Source organism: Doryrhamphus excisus, linkage group LG20, assembly GCF_037039965.1.
Source record: "Doryrhamphus excisus strain RoL-2023G ecotype Guam linkage group LG20, RoL_Dexc_Guam_v1.1, whole genome shotgun sequence".
NCBI lineage: Eukaryota > Metazoa > Chordata > Actinopteri > Syngnathiformes > Syngnathidae > Doryrhamphus > Doryrhamphus excisus.
In genome coordinates this window covers 12911257-12931923 of record NC_136376.1, presented here as the reverse complement: position 1 = coordinate 12931923, position 20667 = coordinate 12911257, and the positions used below count along the sequence as shown (strand labels likewise).

General features: G+C 42.6%; 1 protein-coding gene across 1 annotated transcript in view; it reads right to left on the bottom strand.

Annotated features, from left to right (window-relative positions):
- vwc2 (von Willebrand factor C domain containing 2) overlaps positions 1-20667 on the bottom strand; it is a 60613-nt gene that overhangs the window by 27611 nt on the left and 12335 nt on the right. Inside the window, exons 2-3 of the mRNA XM_058058013.2 lie at positions 12790-13486; positions 5467-5596 (exon numbers count right to left, since the gene is read on the bottom strand). Of these exons, the coding sequence (XP_057913996.2) occupies positions 5467-5596; positions 12790-13407 (748 nt within the window). The 5' untranslated portion in view covers positions 13408-13486. The remainder of the gene's footprint in view (positions 1-5466; positions 5597-12789; positions 13487-20667) is intronic.

The following is a 20667-nucleotide window of genomic DNA, read 5'->3' as shown; positions in this document are numbered from 1 at the left end:
GTTTTTTTTCTACTAGATATATTTGACCAATCTTAGAATAACAATATGGGTCATGCCAAATTTCTAAACTAGTTAAACAGCTGTTGCTGCTCTTGTATCTTGCAGTGGCTGCATAGATTTGTCGGTGTCAATCACGGCCAGTCAAACAACATACAGTACTATTAGTGCTTGATTTTTGGATGAGTGGTTTATCATCATAAGAGAATATGTTATTGCTGTGTGATTGTTGAATGAATATTTCTCTTTCTTTGCTTTGCTGTGTATCCAAGGCTATGTTTTGTCTGTCGACATGACCTCGCAGGCAAGAGGGTGACGGTTCAGAAAAGAACACAACTTCATTTCACTTGAATTATATTGTTGTATCCTGGCAGATGACATCAGTGTGACAAAATGTTTTATAATATGTTTTATAATATGTTCATTGTAATTTTTTGAACATTTTTGGGTGACAAGAGCACTGAAATATAGAAAATACAGTACAACATGCTTATTATATACAGTACATTATAATATTGATGAGCATATATCAATATAAATATATATCAATGTAAATGTTTTTACATTTTTGTAAAAAGAGTTGTGTATTATGGGTCGCACGGTGGCCAACCAGTCAGGAGATCGGGACCTGGGTTTGATTCTCCGCTTGGGCATCTCTCTGCTTGCATGTTCTCCCCGTGCATGCATGGGTTTTCTCCGGGTACTCCGGTTTCCTCCCACATTCCAAAAACATGCTAGGTTAATTGGCCACTCCAAATTGTCCATAGGTATGAATGTGAGTGTGAATGGTTGATGGTCTATATGTGCCTTGTGGTGTACCCCGCCTCTCGACAGCTGGGATAGGCTCCAGCATATCATACGTGAGGATAAGCGGTATAGAAAATGAATGGATGGAAATAGAGAAAAAAATGTGTATATTGTAAAAATGTGAATATTACAGTGCATCCGGAAAGTATTCACAGCGCTTCACTTTTTCTACATTTTGTCATGTTACAGCCTCATTCCAAACTGAATTAAATTAATCTCTTACCTCAAAATTCAACACAAAATACTCCATTATGACAATGTGAAAAAAGTTTTTTTTTGACATGTTTTGAATTTATTAAAAATAGAAAACAAAAAAATCACATTTACATAAGTATTCACAGCCTTTGCCATGAAGCTCAAAATTGAGCTCAGGTGCATCTTTTTTCCACTGATCATCCTTGAGATCTTTCTACAGCTTAATTGGAGTCCACCTGCAGTAAATTCAGTTGATTGGACATGATTTGGAAATATAATAACTGTCTATATAAGGTCCCACAGTTGACTGTGCATGTCAGAGCACAAACACCAAGCATGAAGTCAAAAGAACTGTCTGTAGACCTGCGAGACAGGATTGTCTTGAGGCACAAATCTGGGGAAGGATACAGAAACATTTCTGCTGCTTTGAAGGTCCCAATGAGCACAGTGGCCGCCATTATTCGTAAATGGAAGACGTTTGGAACCACCAGGACTCTTCCTAGAGCTGGCCGGCCTTCTAAACTGAGCGATCGGGGAAGAAGGGCCTTAGTCAGGGAGGTGACCAAGGCCCCGATGGTCACTCTGTCAGAGCTCCAGCGTTCCTCTGTGGAGAGAGGAGAGCCTTCCAGAAGGACAACCATCTCTGCAGCAATCCACCAATCAGGCGTGTATGGTAGAGTGGCCAGACGAAAGCCACTCCTTAGTAAAAGGAACATGGCAGCTCGTCTGGAATTTGCCAAAATGCACCTGAATGACTCTCAGACCATGAGAAACAAAATTCTCTGGTCTGATGAGACAAAGATTGAACTCTTTGGTGTGAATGCCAGGCGCCATGTTTGGAGAAAACCAGGCACTGCTCATCACCAGGCCAATACCATCCCTACAGTGAAGCATGGTGGTGGCAGCATCATGCTGTGGGGATGTTTTTCAGCAGCAGGAACTGGTGCTAGTGGAACTGGACTAGTCAGGATAGAAGGAAAAATGAATGCAGCAATATATAGAGATATCCTGGATGAAAACCTGCTCCAGAGCGCTCTTGACCTCAGTAGACTGGCCATGTACCTTGACCATATAGACAGTAGACATTAGCACACAGCCAAGATCTCAAAAGATTGGCTTCAGAACCACTCTGTGAATGTCCTGGAGTGGCCCAGCCAGAGTCCAGACTTGAATCCGATCGAACATCTCTGGAGAGATCTGAAAATGGCTGTGCACAGACGTCTCCCATCCAACCTGATGGAGCTTGAGACTTATTGCAAAGAAGAATGGGCAAAACTGCCTAAAGATAGGTGTGCTAAACTTGTGGGATCATATTCAAAAAGACTTGAGGCTGTAATTGCTGCCAAAGGTGGATCAACAAAGTATTAAGCAAAGGCTGTGAATACTTATGTAAATGTGATTTATTTGTTTTCTATTTTTAATAAGTGGCAGCCAACTCCCACACAGAGCATATGGGTTCCCTTAATGACAGTTGGGTATTTCATACATCCATCTTGTTTGTCCTTATTAGCTTATGGCCTATCCCAGGTGAGTTTTGGGTGAGAGGTAGGCTACAGTCAATCGCAGGGCAGATATAGAAAGCAACTTCATTTCCTCACTGTGAATAATTTCGAGTCTCCAATTAGCCTAACATGCATGTTTTGGATGGGAGGAATTATCTGAAAAAAAAAACAAAAAACCCACACACGCTTGGGAAGACGTGCATCCTACCCACGGAGATGTTCCAATGAAGATTTGAACCCGGATGTCATAACAGTCTATAGACAGTGGAACCTTGTTTAGGGTTGTTGCAGAATTACTCTAACTGAAACAGATGTTCACCGAATCGTTTCCCATAAGAAATAAGGCAAATCTAATTAATCTCTTCCAATCATTCATTCATTCATTTTCTACCGCTTATCCCAGCTGTCTTCGGGCGACAGGCGGGGTCCACCCTGGACTGGTGGCCAGCCAGTCACAGGGCACATATAGACAAACAACCATTCACACTCACATTCATACCTATGGACAATTTGGAGCGGCCAATTAACCTAGCATGTTTTTGGAATGTGGGAGGAAGCCGGAGAAAACCCACACATGCAGAACATGCAAACTCCACACATAGATGGCCGAGGGTGGGATTGAACTCGGGTCTCCGAGCTGTGGGGTATGCGCGCTAACCACTCGACCGTTGTACAGCCTAATCTCTTCCAGAAAGCCAAAAATGTTAACACAAAACAATTTTTTCAAGATTTACAATTGTAGTTTGACATGCAGAAACAATTTGAAACTCATATACAGTAGATGCACATGAATGAAGTGAAAGGGATAGATGAAACTTTAAGGTTACTTTTACCTTTACTGAGGACATGATTCTTGATGTGACAGGAAGGTCATGAACCACAGTAAAGGTTTGTGAACTCTACCGTTTTCAATGAAGGTAAACGTAACCTTTAAGGGGAACTGCACTGTTTGGGAAATGAACACATATTTATTTCCCTTTTCTGTGCATTGAAGCAAAGGAAGAAAAGGAGTTAATATGAGCTAGCTAACAACGGGCCAGGTGGGAAATACCTAGTTTGATACTAACTCAGGGATGGGCAAACTGCGTCCCGTGGGCCATATGACGCCTGCCATGTGTCTTAATCCAGCACACTGGGCATTTCTAAACACCCATATATTCCCACCGCAAGGCATGCTGGGTAGCTCTTTGTTGCAGCTGAACTACCCAGCATGTGTTGAGGGCATGTGGAAATAACATTTTTAAGTTACATGTTATGTTTAGCGCTGTTGATTTATGTGTTTATGTGTTTTGCGTTAACGTGTTGTGGATGTCTTGTGTTTTTGTTTCGTTGCTCCGTGAGCAAGTATGTCATTCTGATTGATGCTGCCTATATATAGACAGCCCCTTCGCAAAATTTTTTACCCATTGTGGCCCGCCTGTTAAGAAAGTTTGCCCACCCCTGTGCTAACTCATATTAACTCGTTTTCTTGTGTTATAATGCACAGAAAAAGGAAATAAATATGTTATAAATATGTAAATAAATGTTCATTTTGCACATAAGGATTGTGAATGATTGACAAAATTCCATGTTGTATTTTCTAACCATATTTGTTGTGCTTTTATATATTTTATCCACTTTGTGTCTCACACGACGTTATTCCTCTCTCCTACAATGTCCATTACACTTCCATGCAAATGCATCACAACTGATTATGCAAACTAGGCAATGATGTCATTATATCAACCCCCCTACTCTCCCAACTCTCCCGAGCCAACACCGCCACAAATTCATTGCCATCCCGTGGGAAAAAAATGCACAAACCAAACACTAAGCTGACGTTACAACTCTAATACTGAATATATTATATATTGAATATACTGTATAACCTCACTTGTAATACAAAAGTGTTTTATTCCACCCACAGACCCTGACACGTGGCAAGGTGAACACTTTATCATCTTCCCTCATACTTTACATGATCTTGATCGAAAACAAAATGCTTGCTACACTGAAGATAAATGCGTGACCTGAAAGTCAGTGTTTCAGTACATCAGTACAATCAGTACACCCCCTAATTTTTCAAGTACAATATCTGAGTATACTCAAAAACTAGTATTCCTGGCAAAATTCCTTGGACCTCTGTGAGCGGCATCAGACGTGCACACTGTAGCCTTGGACCTGTCCAAATCCTAAGAAACCTCAGAACTGCGAACTTCCATTCTGTCATATTTTATATATGACTGGTTTCAAACAGACAGCAAGGAAGATTCCACAATGTAGTTCTCAATCTCAGACTAAACAAGCAATGGTCTCATGGAATTAACCATTAATCTTGTAGAAAACCCATAGTTTATCATTTCATTTTCCATTTATTTTCTAGTTTCCCTATTTGACTTTCACTTTCTGATTTAAAGCAGCCTATTATGCCAGTGTTTTATCCTGCAAATTTTCTTGAAATTAAAAATAAATTAAATTAACAGACCTTCCAGTTCCTTCAGCAACACAAAGGCAGCGGAACACTCTGGCCATTCCTGGTCATCAAAAAGAAGCACGGCAGTAAAGCATGCAGTTACACCACATATTCACTCCGCACTTTTCACTCCCAAAACGTGCTTGCTTCTTTGGCTTTGCAGCATGTTTTATTAAGCGGCCCTTTCTCATTCGAAAATGAAAAAAACACAGTTTCACTGCTTGTTTTTTGTTTGCACATACCCAGACAACCAGTCCACCTGAAAAGAACTGCTTTTTCTCACTTTGGCTTGTTTTGTTTCGCCATTTGACAGGGTCATCAAGCAGTATTAGCTACAACCTGTAACCTGTAAAATAGCAGCATATACTACACAAACAGGACCTTATCATTGGTTGGACAGTGTTCGTCATTGTCTTATGTCTTGTTACTGCTCATTGTCACCTGTCATTCACTTTAAATGACCTTGAATTTTCTTTAATCTCATTGTTGTTGAAGGCAACATCCTCCACTTACCGCTTTTGCAGATTGGACAACACTGGTCCGGCTCATATTCAGGGTCGACACACTCTGTCTGAGGACAAGCCGACACAGAACACAATACCTCCCCGCTTGGCTCGCATCTGCATTTTTCACATGGAGACACCTGAAAAACACAGTTACCATCCTTACACCACTGAAGTTTACTATTTCTATTTCTATTTATTTGTTAACAAATGTGAGTGTGGTATGCTGGAGCCTATCCCAGCCATTTGCAGGGCACATATTGAAAAACAACTATTCACACTCACATTCATAAAATTTAGAGCAGCCAATTTTTTGAAAAACCCTCATATGGACATCCATCCATCCATTTTCTATACAGCTTATCCTCACTAGGGTCGCGGGCATGCTAGAGCCTATCCCAGTTGCTGATGCGGGGAATCGAACCCGGGTCTCCTAGTGTACCTGTGCAGTGACCACTCCCCACCGTGCAGCCCTAAATGCATTAAAAACCTCAAAAAACATTGGTTTAAATAAAAATTTTAAAGGCCTATAAACTGGGGGTGCATTACAATTTTCTGGTCATTCAAAGCCTGAATTGCTATGTTTGTCTTTTTTTTAACTGACAGCATACACTTTCAATGTTCCAATCTTAAGTTGCTGAAAAACATTGAATAATACCTGTGAAACAATACAAACTTTTTGTATAACTTTTAAATGTGCATGAGGTAGTCTTCTCAATATCTTGAAATGGTACAAAAGGTAAGTGGTGAATTACCAGAGGTTAAAAAAAGGTAAGTTTACCCAAAACTGAAAAATAATATATTTCAGAATTATACAAAAAGGCCTGTCTCATTGACACTTTAAAGCTGCTCTGCAGAAATGGAGGTTGATTAAGCCTTGGCAGTTGGTGAAACTAATTCCTCCACATTAATATCTTCCTGTCTCCTCTGCTTAAAAACTGTGTTCGAAACTAACCGTGGTACCTTTGTGAACATCAAAAAGTGGGGATCGACTGTATAGATCCATTTTCATGGAGATTTCTTCCTACAAAAATAGTGCAGCAGAGTCATAACAGTAGATTTAGTTATCAAATCCCAGAGAAGAGGGACATTGGTGTAAATGTGTGCACATTCACACAGTAATCTGATAATGTATGACGACAGCAATTTTCAACACAACAGGTAGGGACAAGTGACTCAGGTGTTAAACGTCCTAATCATCCTCTGTTTCACACATGCGCCCATCCACTTCCATTATAGCCATAATACAACCGCCAAAGGTAGAATAGCAGCAACATGAATAACGTTGCCAAATGCACCTCAAACAACACAGGGAAGAGAAGTAGAAGAAGAAGAATGATTAAACAAAAAACTGAGGACTGTTCGCATGCTCGCTAATAATGCTAAAAGTCGATCACAGAGCAACTGAGAATGTCTGCTCAGCTTTTTCAGCTCAATATTAGTGGTTATTGAGAGACTTGGAGCACAATTGGATCTGACAACGTGTGAGGACAGGAGGCTAATAGCGGAGCAGAAGATCCATCCAGAGTGTTGCCACTGAAAATTAACAAGCAATTTTTCTCAGTGAGGGCTGCGTCACAGTGCAGCCATGAGGATTTCTATATATCAGACGGAACGTCTCTGAAATTATTAAAAAAATACATACGTAAATATATACACTGTTGTTGATGTTCCTATCATACATCACTGTAATTAAATAAGAATTGTCTATAGGTATGAATGTGAGTGTGAATGATTGTTTGTCTATATGTGCAACCAGTCCAGAGTGCACCCCGCCTCTCGCCCAAAGACAGCTGGGATAGACTCCATCATACCCCCACGACCCAAGTGAGGATAAGCGCGATAGAACACATGGAATCAGAGTCACAGGATAACTAATCATAACACACAACGATGGCCGCCGAAATCTCAACTATTCCTGAAAAACATGGTCCGTGTATCTTTAAATTATTGGGGGGAAAAAAACTTTAAAACTGCAGGGCTGTGAATGCTAAATCACACCCACCTTTTAATGCAAATGTGGAGGCACACCACATGGTTCCATACATAATATTGCCCAATATTATATTATTGGCAGAGTCTCCCGTTCGTCAAGTCTTCAACTCTCACCTCCGGCAGAGCTTCACCTGCATCCCGGGGGAGGACCGGGATATTGAGTCCAAATGGGCCATATTCCGTGCCTCCATTGCTAAGGCAGCTGACCGGAGCTGCGGCCGCAAGGCGGTCGGTGCCAGTCGTGGCGGCAGGCCCCAAACCCGATGGTGGACACCGGAGGGCAGGGCTGCCGTCAAGCTGAAGAAGGAGTCCTATCGAGCATTGATGGCTTGTGGGACTCCGGAAGCAGCTGACAGGTACCGTCAGGCCAAACGGTTCGGCGGTTGTCGAGGCAAAAACTCGGGTGTGGGAGGAATTCGGTGAGGCCATGGAGCATGACTTTCGGTTGGCCTTGAAGAGGTTCTGGCAAACCATGTGGCACCTCAGAAAAGGGAAGCAGTGCCCAGTCCACACTGTTTACAGTGGAGACGGGGGCCTGCTGACCTCGACTGGGGATGTAGTCGGACGGTGGAAGGAATACTTTGAGGCCCTTCTCAATCCCACTGACATACCTTCCATAGAGGAAGCAGAGTCTGAGGACACATACGTGGACAGTGCCATCACTGTGGCTGAGGTATCTGGGGTCGTTAAGACGCTCCTCAGTGGCAAAGCTCCGGGGGTGGACGAGTTCCGCCTAGAATTCCTCAAGGCTCTGGATGTTGAGGGACTGTCTTGGCTGACACGTCTCTTCAACATTGCGTGGAAGTCGGGAACAGTACCTTTGGATTGGCAGACCAGGGTGGTGGTCCCCCTTTTCAAGAAGGGTGACCGGAGGGTGTGTTCCAACTACAGGGGGATCACACTCCTCAGCCTCACTGGGAAAGTTTTTTTTTTTTTTTTTGTGGCGTCCTTTGAAGGGTGCTCCGGAAGTACGGGACTGGTGGCGCGCTACTACGTGCTATCCGGTCCTTGTACAAACGGGGCAGGAATCTGGTTCGCATTGCCAGTAGTAAGTCGAGCCTGTTTCCGGTAAACGTTGGCCTATGCCAAGGCTGCCCTTTGTCACCGATTCTGTTCACAATTTTCATGGACAGAATTTCTAGGCGCAGCCAAGGTGTTGAGGGAGTCCAGTTCGGGGGCCTTAGAATCTCATCTCTGCCATTTGCAGATGATGTGTTCTTATGGCTTCTTCGGGCTGCGACCTTCAGCATTTACTGGGACGGTTTGCATCTGAGTGTGAAGCGTCTGGGATGAGACTCAGTATCCGCGAGTGAGATCGCGGATACAGGCGGCTGAAATGAGTTTCCTCCGTAGGGTAGCTGGACTCACCCTAAGAGATAGGGTGAGGAGCTCAGCCATCCGGGAGGGGCTCAGAGTAGAGCAGCTTCTCCTTCACATCGAGAGGAGTCAGTTGAGGTGGCTCGGGCATCTAGTCCGGATGCCTCCCGGACGCCTCCCTGGTGAGGTGTTCCGGGCATGCCCAGGAACAGACCTAGGCAAGGCCCCGGGGCAGACCTAGGACACGCTGGAGGGATTATGTCTCACAGCTGGCCTGGGAACGCCTTGATGTCCTCCCGGTGGAGCTGGAGGAGGTGGCCGGGGATCGGGAAGTCTGGGCTTCCCTACTAAGACTGCTGCCCCCGCGACCCGGACCCGGATAAGCGGCGGAAAATGGATGGATGGATGGATTATATTATCCTATAATAGATGCATTCATTCATTTTCTATACCGCATATCCTCTTAGGGGTTGCAAATTAGGGTTGCGGGTATGCTGGAGCCATCCAATCACAGGGCACATATAGACAAACCATTCAGACTTACATTCATACCTATGGACAATTTGGAGTTGCCAATTAACCTAACATGCATGTTTTTGGAATGTACACGCACAGGGAGAACATGCAAACTCCACACAGAGATGACCGCGCAAAGGTTGATCATCACCATATATAGAAATCACAGCTGAATGGATCTTCTGTAAGTCAAAGTGACTTAACCTAAAGTTAGAAGTGACCCTCTGTTTCAACTTCTGGTTTTCACCATAACTGAGATCAAAGTCATTGTGAACAGATTTCTTTATACAGAAACTAAAATACCAAACAAGCAAGTTTCACTACTTTCTGTTTTGTGTCTATGACTGTTTGAACAAGACATACTGTAGGTTCAAAAAGACTTTACTATTCAATTGCTCCCATGTGTCTCAAAATAACACAAATTGTAATATAAAAAATTAGAACTGATTGTGTACAGATTGAATGACATGCAGCTCCTATGTAACCTGTGCATGGCGTCATTTGGCAGTCGGCAGTCCTATCAATAGAGCTGAGGTTAATTCTTACGCGATTGCTGCTGATTGCAGAAGCTTGCGCCTCCGCATGACACTTCACTGTGAAAAATGGAGTGAGGTAGCACTTAGTACAATGCCCCAGAACCAAGCAATCAGGCATAACAACCTGCCAGTTGCAAATCCCACTGCACAGTGTCAAAGGATAATGTTTGATGCTTGATGCTTTTTACATCAGCAGAGAGGGCCTGTAAACTCTTAAGTTTCATTTTGATGTAAGGTAATGACCAGTCAAAGGACTGCATTAGTGGATCATTATCTAAGACAAATATAGTCGACCTTTCAACATCCCACAAGAGGAGCACAACCCAAATATTATTGAAAAATGTGCCTCAAAAGTCATGTCTTATGCCCTAGTTTTCGCAGGATTCAGTTTTCAACAAAAAAATATTGCCACATATATGCATTGGTTTTAGTAGACCGTCTCAGTTATCATATAATTCCACAAGGTCGAGTGCATAAATAAGATCCACGTGTTGGTGGCTCAGTCGCTGTAAAGAGTGGATATTGGTTCTTTTACAGTTGTGACACTATGGATAGATTCTGGCCAGGGAACCTTTTAAGATTAAGATTAAGATATGCCTTTATTCGTCATATTTACTATGTGTGTGTTGTTCATTTGTTCAGTGAAGGCACACAGAACAATAAACTACTGTGTTTTTGTCTCTTTTCTTCCTTGTAGTAAGCATTGTGCTCCATGCGCTGATGCTTTCATGCATCCTGTGTATGTCTGAGTGTCAGACATTTCCTTTTACGGGCTGCAAATAACCCACTATGGGGCTAAAAAAGTGACAGAACATTAATAAAGAAGGTGAGAAACACTACTGAGGAAGGCAGAATTGGAGGCAGGATCGGAACCGCACATTATAAGCCTTGTAATCCAAGCTGGCCTTGGGTTTTCACTTGTTACTCGTCTCTCTTTAACTTTGGTGGTTGAGACGTGAGATGCTTTTCGGCTTTCCAGCTACTGTGCTGTGCTACTGTCAAACCAGAAGCTGCAGTAATTCATTTTCTATGCCCCTCCATTAGGTTTGCGGGGATATGATGGAGCCTATCCCAGCTGACTTTGGGCGGATAGGTGGGCTACACCCTAGACTGGTCGGCAGCCATCTACACTTCATCAAACTTACTACTTAAAGGGGAACTGCACTTTTGGGGGAATTGTTCTTATTTTTTTTTTTTTTTATTTTACCTCATTCACAATCCTTATGTGAAACATGAACACATATGTATTTCTCTTTTCTGTGCATCCTAGGGCAAGAAAACAATTTAGTAATATGCACTAGCTAATGGGAATATGTATTTTGACACTAAACGCTCACACAAAAACCTAAAAAACACCAACAATGACCATTTACATAATAGACTTATATATTAACCAAGCTACAGCGATGTTGTTATTTTAGCAGCAAATACGAAAAACTATTTTTATCTGGTGGACTAACACAACGCCTCGCTAGCCGTTTGACGTGGAGTGGATACCTACGTACCTCTCAATCTCATGACAAAGACTCAACAAGATGCTTGTTTGCTGTCAGCAGTTTTTATCTGAGGACTGGAGCACACGTTTAGTGCTGGAAGACACAGCCATCCCAAAGACAGCAGACATTAAAGGTTGGCGCTGTATCTATGCTGTTATTGACAGAAGTCGCATAACCTACATGCTTGATGTGAAAACCATGCACCGGGGAAAGAAGTTTTGGTAATGTTTTAAATCAGCAAAATACTATAGGTATTACATGTTGTCATCAATGTACTTGTTCTTGCATGATCACAACATGTTTATCAAATGATAAAATGCTGATAAAGGTTTTTTTAGAGGGCTTGGTAGTTGAAATAGGTGTGTCCCAATGATGTGCATTGTTAGCTAGCTCATATTAACTTGTTTTATGGAGTTCTAATGTACAGGATATGGAGAGAAATATATGATCATGTTTCATATAAAAATTGTGAATGATGGGCAATATTCCCCAAAAAGTGCAGTTCCCCTTTAAGATTTGTCAGATGAAAACACTATCACTGCAAGATACACACACAAGATATTAGCGTACTTCCAGTACAAATAATAGTTTACATGTCTTTACATAACTACACATCAACATAAATGATGAACAGCAGTTACAACTGCTGTCATTATTTTAACTTTTGAACTTTTTTTGTTTATTTCAATTTGTAGAAAGACTGTCAAAAGCATCAAGCACGTTCTTGTGAGTTCAGTATCACATATCGTTGCGTCCCATAAGCTGAGTGTATCATGACACCCCGAGTAATGATGTAATGATTTGAATCGTTGTTAGCTCTATGTGTGCACAAACAACAGTTAAGTCTGTATTGAAAAGCAGGAAGTAATCGGTATTGGTGTGAAAAAAATATCATTTTTATTTGACCTTTTGGAAGGGATTAATGACAAAAACCGAGGTTCCACCATATTCTATCAAATCAGCAAATCCTGTAAGAATTCAACTTTTCAATTGCTTTGATTGTATGTGTATCAAAAAGCTTTGATACACATACAACAAGGTTTTATTAATTCACTTTCCCTCTCCATTATGCGTTCATCAGGTGTCTTCAATGAGCGCGTTTACTTCAGTTTCTTTTTATTTAGTAAAGACATTCCACTGGTTAAGGGACACTATTACGTCTCATACAGCTTAAAACATGCAGCAGCTTGCACTTGTAAGATTACTACAAGTGTATCAATATGGAAAGACTTTGCTGAAGCTGCAGCTCTAAATTCTGCCTACAGGAATATTCCAACGAGAACAAAGACAAGTGCTGACCTTTGCCATTATAAATCTTCCGTCCTGCCTTCTTGACTGCTTTCTTCCTGCGGGAGAACTACTTTTTATGTAGTGCTTGCCATAGACTAATTTGAACGTCAAAGAGGGTTCTGTCAGGGCTCGGTTCCACTTGATGCATGTCAAAAAATGAGTGAATGCAGTTCATAAACTCACCTTAAACTCCTCTAGTGAAGCGTAGACCTTTCCCCGAAACTCACAGTAGTTCTTTTTCTCCTTGCATTGCGGGCAGCACTGACTGGTGTCCACTTTAACGCAGCGAGGGTGCACCCTGGGACAATCAGGCTTGCTGCACAGAGGACCTTCATCTGTACAGAGGCAAGGGCACGTGGAAGGGCCTGGGGTGAACTGCTCACCGATGGCGAATACAAAGCCACTCTCATCCATGCAGCCTTTACCCCTGTAGTCTGGGTAGGCGTACTCATCGATGGCTTCCAAGGAGAGGGTGACGTCACTCGTAGGGCCCACATCTATTTGGTTCAGGCTGTCTTGCTCAGTCAACAGCTCTTGGGACTTCCCGCCCTTAGACCACCGCGACTGGGAGCTAAGATTCGGTCTGGCGCGGCTCACACCAGTTCTGTTTAGACCTAAAGTATTGTTGTCCTCAGGTTGCAGCTGCTTAGTGGACGCTTTGTCCTCCTTGGCCTGGGTCAGCACCCTTTCCAGACGTTCCCGGCTAACTGGTAAGGTTGTTATAGGATTACTCTGGGCACTGCTCATCAGGAACCAGAGAACAAAGAGAACCTCTGCTGTCATGGCAACGGAGTGCAGCATCTCTCCCCACCACCAGCGAGGTGGGAAAACACCTTGGCTCACATAACAGACTTCACATCTCAGGTGTGAGCCAGTCCATCTGGAAAGAGAAAATTAAACTGGGGTTATGCGCTCAGTATTTTGTCACTTTTTATTCCAGGTGTGGGCCTTGGAGCAGGGCAACACATTGACATGGCAATGTTCCATCATGTCAAGCAAACACCCCAGTGAGAGTGAGTTGAGCCGGTGAGATCATTGAATTGAATCATCAGAATAGGGAACATTCATAGGCCTGTGTGAGAAAATCAATGCTGCCTGACACTGTAACCATTCCCTGCATCAAGCAGTCTTGTTGCTGACAAAAAGGAAAGGCTTGAATCAAATACTCAGCTGTTCCTCTTAACAGAACAAAGAATCTAAATCAATGTACTTTTTCAAATGAATTGCAGTCAACTGTAGGAGAAATTGATTCAGAGAAGAAAATCATACATTAGTCTAGCTAAATCTGACAAATGCATGCAAAGTAAACTTGCAACCTCTACTTTTATTAGCTGGACAGATATTCTTTCAATTAAAATTTATTTCTAGAACACATTTGCAGTTGACCAAAGTGCTGTAGAGAAGTAAAATCATGTTAAAATTATACACAAACGGTATAAATAAACTTGAACTAAAAAAGTACTCTAACCAAATAGATTTTTCCCATAAGAAATCATGTAAATCCAATGTATCTGTTGCAGACCACCAAAAATGTTCAACAAAACCTGTTTTTCTAGTTTTACATTTATAGTTTTACATGCAGAAAACAATTCAAAATTTATATAAATTAGGAGTGTCGCAAGATCTTGTGCCACAAGATCTCGCAAGAATAAAACAAGATTTCTCGTTTGTGTTATTTCTTGAATTCAATCAATGGAGCCAAGGGCAATGGAGCCAAAGAAAGTTACAATTTGATCAAGAAGGTGAGAAACATGATTGAATTCAAAAATAGTGTCCCGCTGTGGGCATTACCCCCTCGTGACAGCTCTTTTAGTTTCCTTCTTTGCCTCTTTGCCTTTCTCTATCCCTGCTCATTTCACGCACCTGCCTCTAATTTCATACTCCCTATTTAGTTCAGGTGTGCGCTCTTTCTTTTGTGGCTTCATTGTCATTTGTTTGGCTTGTTTGGTAGTTGTTGTCTGTTTGCTTGCTGCATTGCTCAAGTACCATTAAAAGACAATTTTTTATCTGCATTTTGGTATTGCTCTCTGCATCCTGGGGTCTCAACGCAACGCCGACTAACCCGATCATGACAGAATGAAGCCACCCAAAGACGACCTCGCGGAGAGCGACTTTTGGACCTGGCAAATTCTGAAGGCGATGGAAGAGGAGTGCACGACGTTCCCTCCTGAGGAACTGGAGGACATGGTGTGGGGGCCGGATGGCATGCTTGTACCCATGGCGTGGGTGTATCCGGGCTCCGTTAACGACACGACTGCGAGGGCTCCACAGCGTCGAAAGGTGAAACCGCTCACTTCCTCCTTGCCACGCCAAGCCAGGGTGCAACCCTCAGGTTGCACCCATTGCTCCCACCCATCTCGCGGCTGCCGATTGTTGCCACGTTGCAACAGCCCGCCGAGCCCCAGCCGCCCACCTCTTCGGAATCCCCTTTGCCTCCCATGCAACACAAAGAGGACCACGGTACACCTTCCCTCCAGTGCCAAAGCCACGCAGCTCCAAAAGTTCCCAAACCCCGGCTCCCGTGCCAAGCTGCGTGACGCCCCAGATTCCTCCTGTGCCCAGAACGGTGGTCGTTCTTCCTCGACGGGACGCCGCGCCTCCTTTGCCGGCGGCCGCTCTTCCTCGGCGGGACGCCGCGCCCCCTTTGCCGGCGGCCGCTCTTCCTCGGCGGGACGCCGCGCCTCCTTTCCCGGCGGCCGCTCTTCCTCGGCGGGACGCCGCGCCTCCTTTGCCGGCGGCCGCTCTTCCTCGGCGGGACGCCGCGCCTCCTTTGCCGGCGGCCGCTCTTCCTCGGCGGGACGCCGCGCCTCCTTTGCCGGCGGCCGCTCTTCCTCGGCGGGACGCCGCGCCTCCTTTGCCGGCGGCCGCTCTTCCTCGGCGGGACGCCGCGCCTCCTTTGCCGGCGGCCGCTCTTCCTCGGCGGGACGCCGCGCCTCCTTTGCCGGCGGCCGCTCTTCCTCAGCGGGACGCCGCGCCTCCTTTGCCGGCGGCCGCTCTTCCTCGGCGGGACGCCGCGCCTCCTTTGCCGGCGGCCGCTCTTCCTCGGCGGGATGCCGCGCCTCCTTTGCCGGCGTCACCTCCTCCTCGGCGGGACGCCCCGCCTCCTTTGCCGGCGTCACCTCCTCCTCGGCGGGACGCCACGCCTCCTTTGCCAGCGTCACCTGCTCCGCGTCAGGTCGGCCTCCCCAGCCAGGCCCACCACACCCTAGCCGGTGTTAGTTAGGTCCGTTTTGATCTCCCTGCCACACTGTGTTTCAGTTGGTGTCGATCATGTCCTCAATGCAGGTAAAGTAAGATGATAAGCACTGTCATCCAGGAGAAATGCTGCGTCTTCTCATTGAAAGGAGCCATATGAGTCGGTTTGGGCATCCGGTCAGGAGGCTTCCCGGACGCCTCCCTAGGGAGGTGTTCAGGGCATGTGTGACCAGTAGAGGGCCTTGGAGAAGACCGAGGACACATTGGAGAGGTTATGTCTCTCAACTGGCCTGGGCATCTGAGCTGGGATTTCCTGCTTAGGCTGCTGCCCCCATGACACGGCCTTGGGTAAGCTGTAGAAGATCTGGTTTCTTCCCACATTGCAAAAACATGCATGTCAGCTTAATTGGCAACTCTAAAGGTATAAATGTGAGTGTGAATAGTCGACTAAGAAAATAATTGATAGTTGATTGATAGCTGCAGCTCTAAAAGAATTACAGCAGTCAAAGCCTGAATTGCTCTCTCAAGGTCAGCCTAATGAAGATACTGTTTGGTTTTGTCAAGAAGCCCCATCTTGTCTGAATGACAGAGCTGATTTATTTGCCAAACTTAACGTTCAGTTGAAAATGAGCCCAAGGATTCTAGAAACAATATATTCCATGTGTCCTTCACATGTTATTGCATATGACTTTAACTGGACCTTTCTGCACAGTACGTTAATATACCACACCTCAGGAGGAGTACAACCTCAGAGTCAACTGCAAACACAGCACATTTTATAAAAAGCTGTGCTCAATATTTTTACTTTAGCCTCTTGCTAAATTTGATTTACCCTGGCACTTTGAAATTCAAATGCCGGCTACAACGCTTTGCTGCGCTCGGTGGCCTACTTCCATTTATTTCCTTTGTAGGGAGCATTCGCTGCCATTGCTGAAGCTACCATTCTGTTATATTAATGGTAGCAATTTCATTTGAACAATGACTTCATTATCTTGTGTTGACTCATTTAAAAATAATCTGATGTGCACTTATGCTAGCATAGTTTTTTCCCTCTGAATAGGTAGTGAGGAGCGTGTTCGTGTGGGAAGGCGGGAAGCACGTTCTGACTCCAACTATGATGCCATATGTTTTATCATGCCTTTGAAAATTCATACATTATCTTCCATTCAGAGGTTAAAGAGCTGAAATTGACTGCTGGCATGTCAACAGCAGTGAGTAATGTTTTTAGCTAAATTGCTGTGTTTGAATCACAAGTATTGAAGCTGCAGTGAAACGGAGAGGAAGGAGAATGGGAGTGTATACTGTAATACTGCAGCTGGCAGGGAGAGAAAGAGATGAGGCCAAGACTTATTAGTAAAGGAACCTCATTGGCCTTCTTAAATGGGCACAAATTACCTGCACTACTACAGCTGACTGACAAAAACCAACTCAACAATGAAACAGTATTAAACATGGAAACTCCTCAGTAGTCCCTTTGAAGTTCAAACAAAATAATCCTTCAAAAATCAGGATTTTCTGTCATTCATTTTCTTGATTTATTGTATGTGATGCAGGGCTGATAAAAAAAAAGACAGCCGTGGGCTCTAAATGGCCCTAGGGCCACACTTTGGACACCGCTGTATTAGACTGAAATGAGCCAATAGACTGACTCTATAGCTTTGATAATAATATCTACCAGACTTTTGGATGTAGGAAAGTGTCTGTCCTGGTTGCTCAGTACAATATGTCTCAGTCAAAAATAAAAATAACAGAAAAGAATGCTGGAAAAGAACAGTTATGTAAAGAGACAAGAGAGATTTTATTTATTATTTTATCAAACTGATCAATTAAACTGATCACATAACATTTTTTTCTGCCTTTTACTATTTCTGTGTGCTGGGATCTGAAGAAGAGAAAAACATGATGTAGAGTTCGATTCATGTTGTAGTGGAACTACAAAGCTGTTATAATACACAATCATCACCACAATATTGCAAAAGCAATTTTAAGCATAACCTTGTACTATTATGTGAAAGGGAATCGAATAGGAATGAATGCCACGCACAAAATAAGCAGGGCAGATTTCAGGTATACAAATAAAAACACAAATACATGGCATTGGTGGAAAAAAGAATTGACTGAGCCTTTTGAAGGTTTTTTGTCCCTGCCAAACCTCAATACAATCTCAATACAATTATTACAAATAATCTTTTCCTTGGGTTTTTATTGTTCAATGTATAAGGACCAAACAGTACGAGAGCGGGTGCCGTCACTTCAAGGAGCATGACACAAAGATTACAGTGATTTGCAGCTACATTGAAATAAAAATATTCTGCAAACACATTGAATAACCTGGGGAAACAGTGTCAAATATTTTCTTTGCTGCATGCAAATGAGCTGACATCTTCTTTGACACACAATGTGTACTTCATAGTATTTGCATACTATGTCTCTGTTTGTTTTTTGTCAAAATTCAGACAATAACGAGAGGGACAAAATCATAAATATTGCATAATGTCCATTATACATGCATGTTACCTTCAGGATTTATACTGATGTATATTTTCTAATAGATACACTTCGAGGAGATATTTTACATCATGCCCAGACAGAAGGTGTAATGTGTTACTGCAGTTCTCAAGGACAATGAGTTTGACGCAGGGTCCATCTAGGAGCATGTTTGTGACAATTTAAGGTAAGTTTAAAGCATTTATAGTGATTAATATACTAGATGAAATACTGACATTTATTCAAGTGATACTTTATTTTAATAAGCAAATTAGTAGAAAATATTTGTAATTTTGCTTGCTATGTCACGCTTCTGGTACCCCTTTTAGGAAACTGACCCATAAACTCCATTAAAATACAAATCATGTCCCAATCCGATCTTCAGGATCAGGATTGTCTTGCCAATCCGCTATAATTTGAAGTAGCCGAATAACATCGGCTTCAGCCACCAGATCATAATGAAGTTATATTTCCACAATTTAGCCTATCATCCACATGAGCCCGCAGATATCCGGCACTAAAAACTACAGTTTTCAAAACCTTTCAAATTCCGGTTATGTGTTTAGGTATTGGCACAAATAACCAGAGTTATACATTACCAAACACCACTGCCAGGCATTGGTAATGGTAATGGTTTTATTTCATTTGAACATGCATCAGATTACAATTGAGTGCATCACATAATCAGTTCACAGTTCCACATGTCCAAAAGGAGTAGGAAGAAGCAAAGCTTATTAAATCCTACCCCTCAATCTGGTACTTTTACATTTGTTCACTTCCTGTTTTCCTAATATAGTTAAAGTTTTTATTTATTTATTTATTTTATTTTATTTTTGTCACGTACCGAAGTACAAGGTGATATGACCATACAATGACATAATGTACATCATGACTGGTTCAAGACTCTTCATCCTTGTATTTAGCAAACATCAACTGCTTCTATTGTTTCTTGAATTGGCCCATCGTTGTGCATTGTTTGAGGTCCTTATCAATCCATTTCATAGTTTGATTCCACATACTGAAATGCTATGGCTTTTTAAAGTAGTCCTAGCATATAAGTGTTTCAAATTTAGTTATTCCCTGAGATCATATTTCTCCTCTATTGTAGAGAAGTATTGGATGACATTTTTAGGTAATTGGTTATTTTTAGCCTTATGCATTATTTTAGCTGTTTGAAGATTAACTATATCAGCAAGTTTAAATATTTGTGATATTAGAAATAAGGAGTATGTTCTCTGTAGGCGGCATTGTGAATTATCCTTACTGACCTTTTTTGCAGTACATTTAGCGAGTGAAGACTGCTTTTATAGTTATTACCCCATATTTCCACACAATAAGTAAGATATGGTAGAACCAGAGAGCAATAAAGAGTGGAGTGATTTCTGATTGAGAACAAACTTTGCTTTGTTCAATACTGAAATATTTCTGGCCACCTCATGTTGTATATTTGTAATATGAGGTTTCCAGCTCATATTTTCATCTATTGTGATCCCCAGAAATTTATTTTCCTTCAGCCTTTCAATGTCTACACCGTCTATTTGTATTTGCTGGTGCGTGTCCTTTCTGCTGTTACCAAACAGCATGATTTTAGTTTTACTTAGGTTCAAGGACAATCTATTATCATCAAACCATCTTTTTAGTGTGACTATTTCTTCTCTGACCTTTCTAACGATATCGTCTGTACTCCCTCCAGAACAAAAAGCAGTGGTATCATCCGCAAATAATACCAGCTAAGGAGACTAAGGAGACTAAGGAGACTGGCCGATAGTTTGTAAATTGGTGTTTAAAAATTGGAACAACCTTAGCTGCTTTCATTTCTTGGGGAAATCTTCCGGTCTGAATAGATAAATTACTGATGTACATCAGCAGTTCTACGATCTCGTTGACTACCATTTTCATAGTGTCCATTTTGATTCTATTACAAACAGTTTGTGCTTTTGCTTTACAATTTTTTACAATGTTGATGATTTCCTTTTTTGTTACATCTGTCAGAAACATAGAATTAGGATTCCTTGTTTCATTCCTTTCCACGCTTGTCCTTTGTTTCAGAATCCCTTCTTCTAGTTTGAGGCCAATATTGACAAAGTAGTTATTGAACTTTTCAACTGTCTCATGCATATCATCATTATAGGTGTTTCCCACCATGAAATAATTAGGGTAGTCTGTCTTCTTGTTACTTTTCCTGATAATACTATTTAGAATGCCCCAGGTTGCTCGAATATTGTTTTTATGCTTGTCTAATAGTTGGCTGTAATATTCCTTCTTACACGCGCTTAGGATTGTAGTCAACTTATTTACTTAAATCTTATATGTTCTTTCTGATTCTTTAGTCTGTTGAGTGATGAATTTCCTGCATAGTGTGTTCTTCTTCTTGCAAGC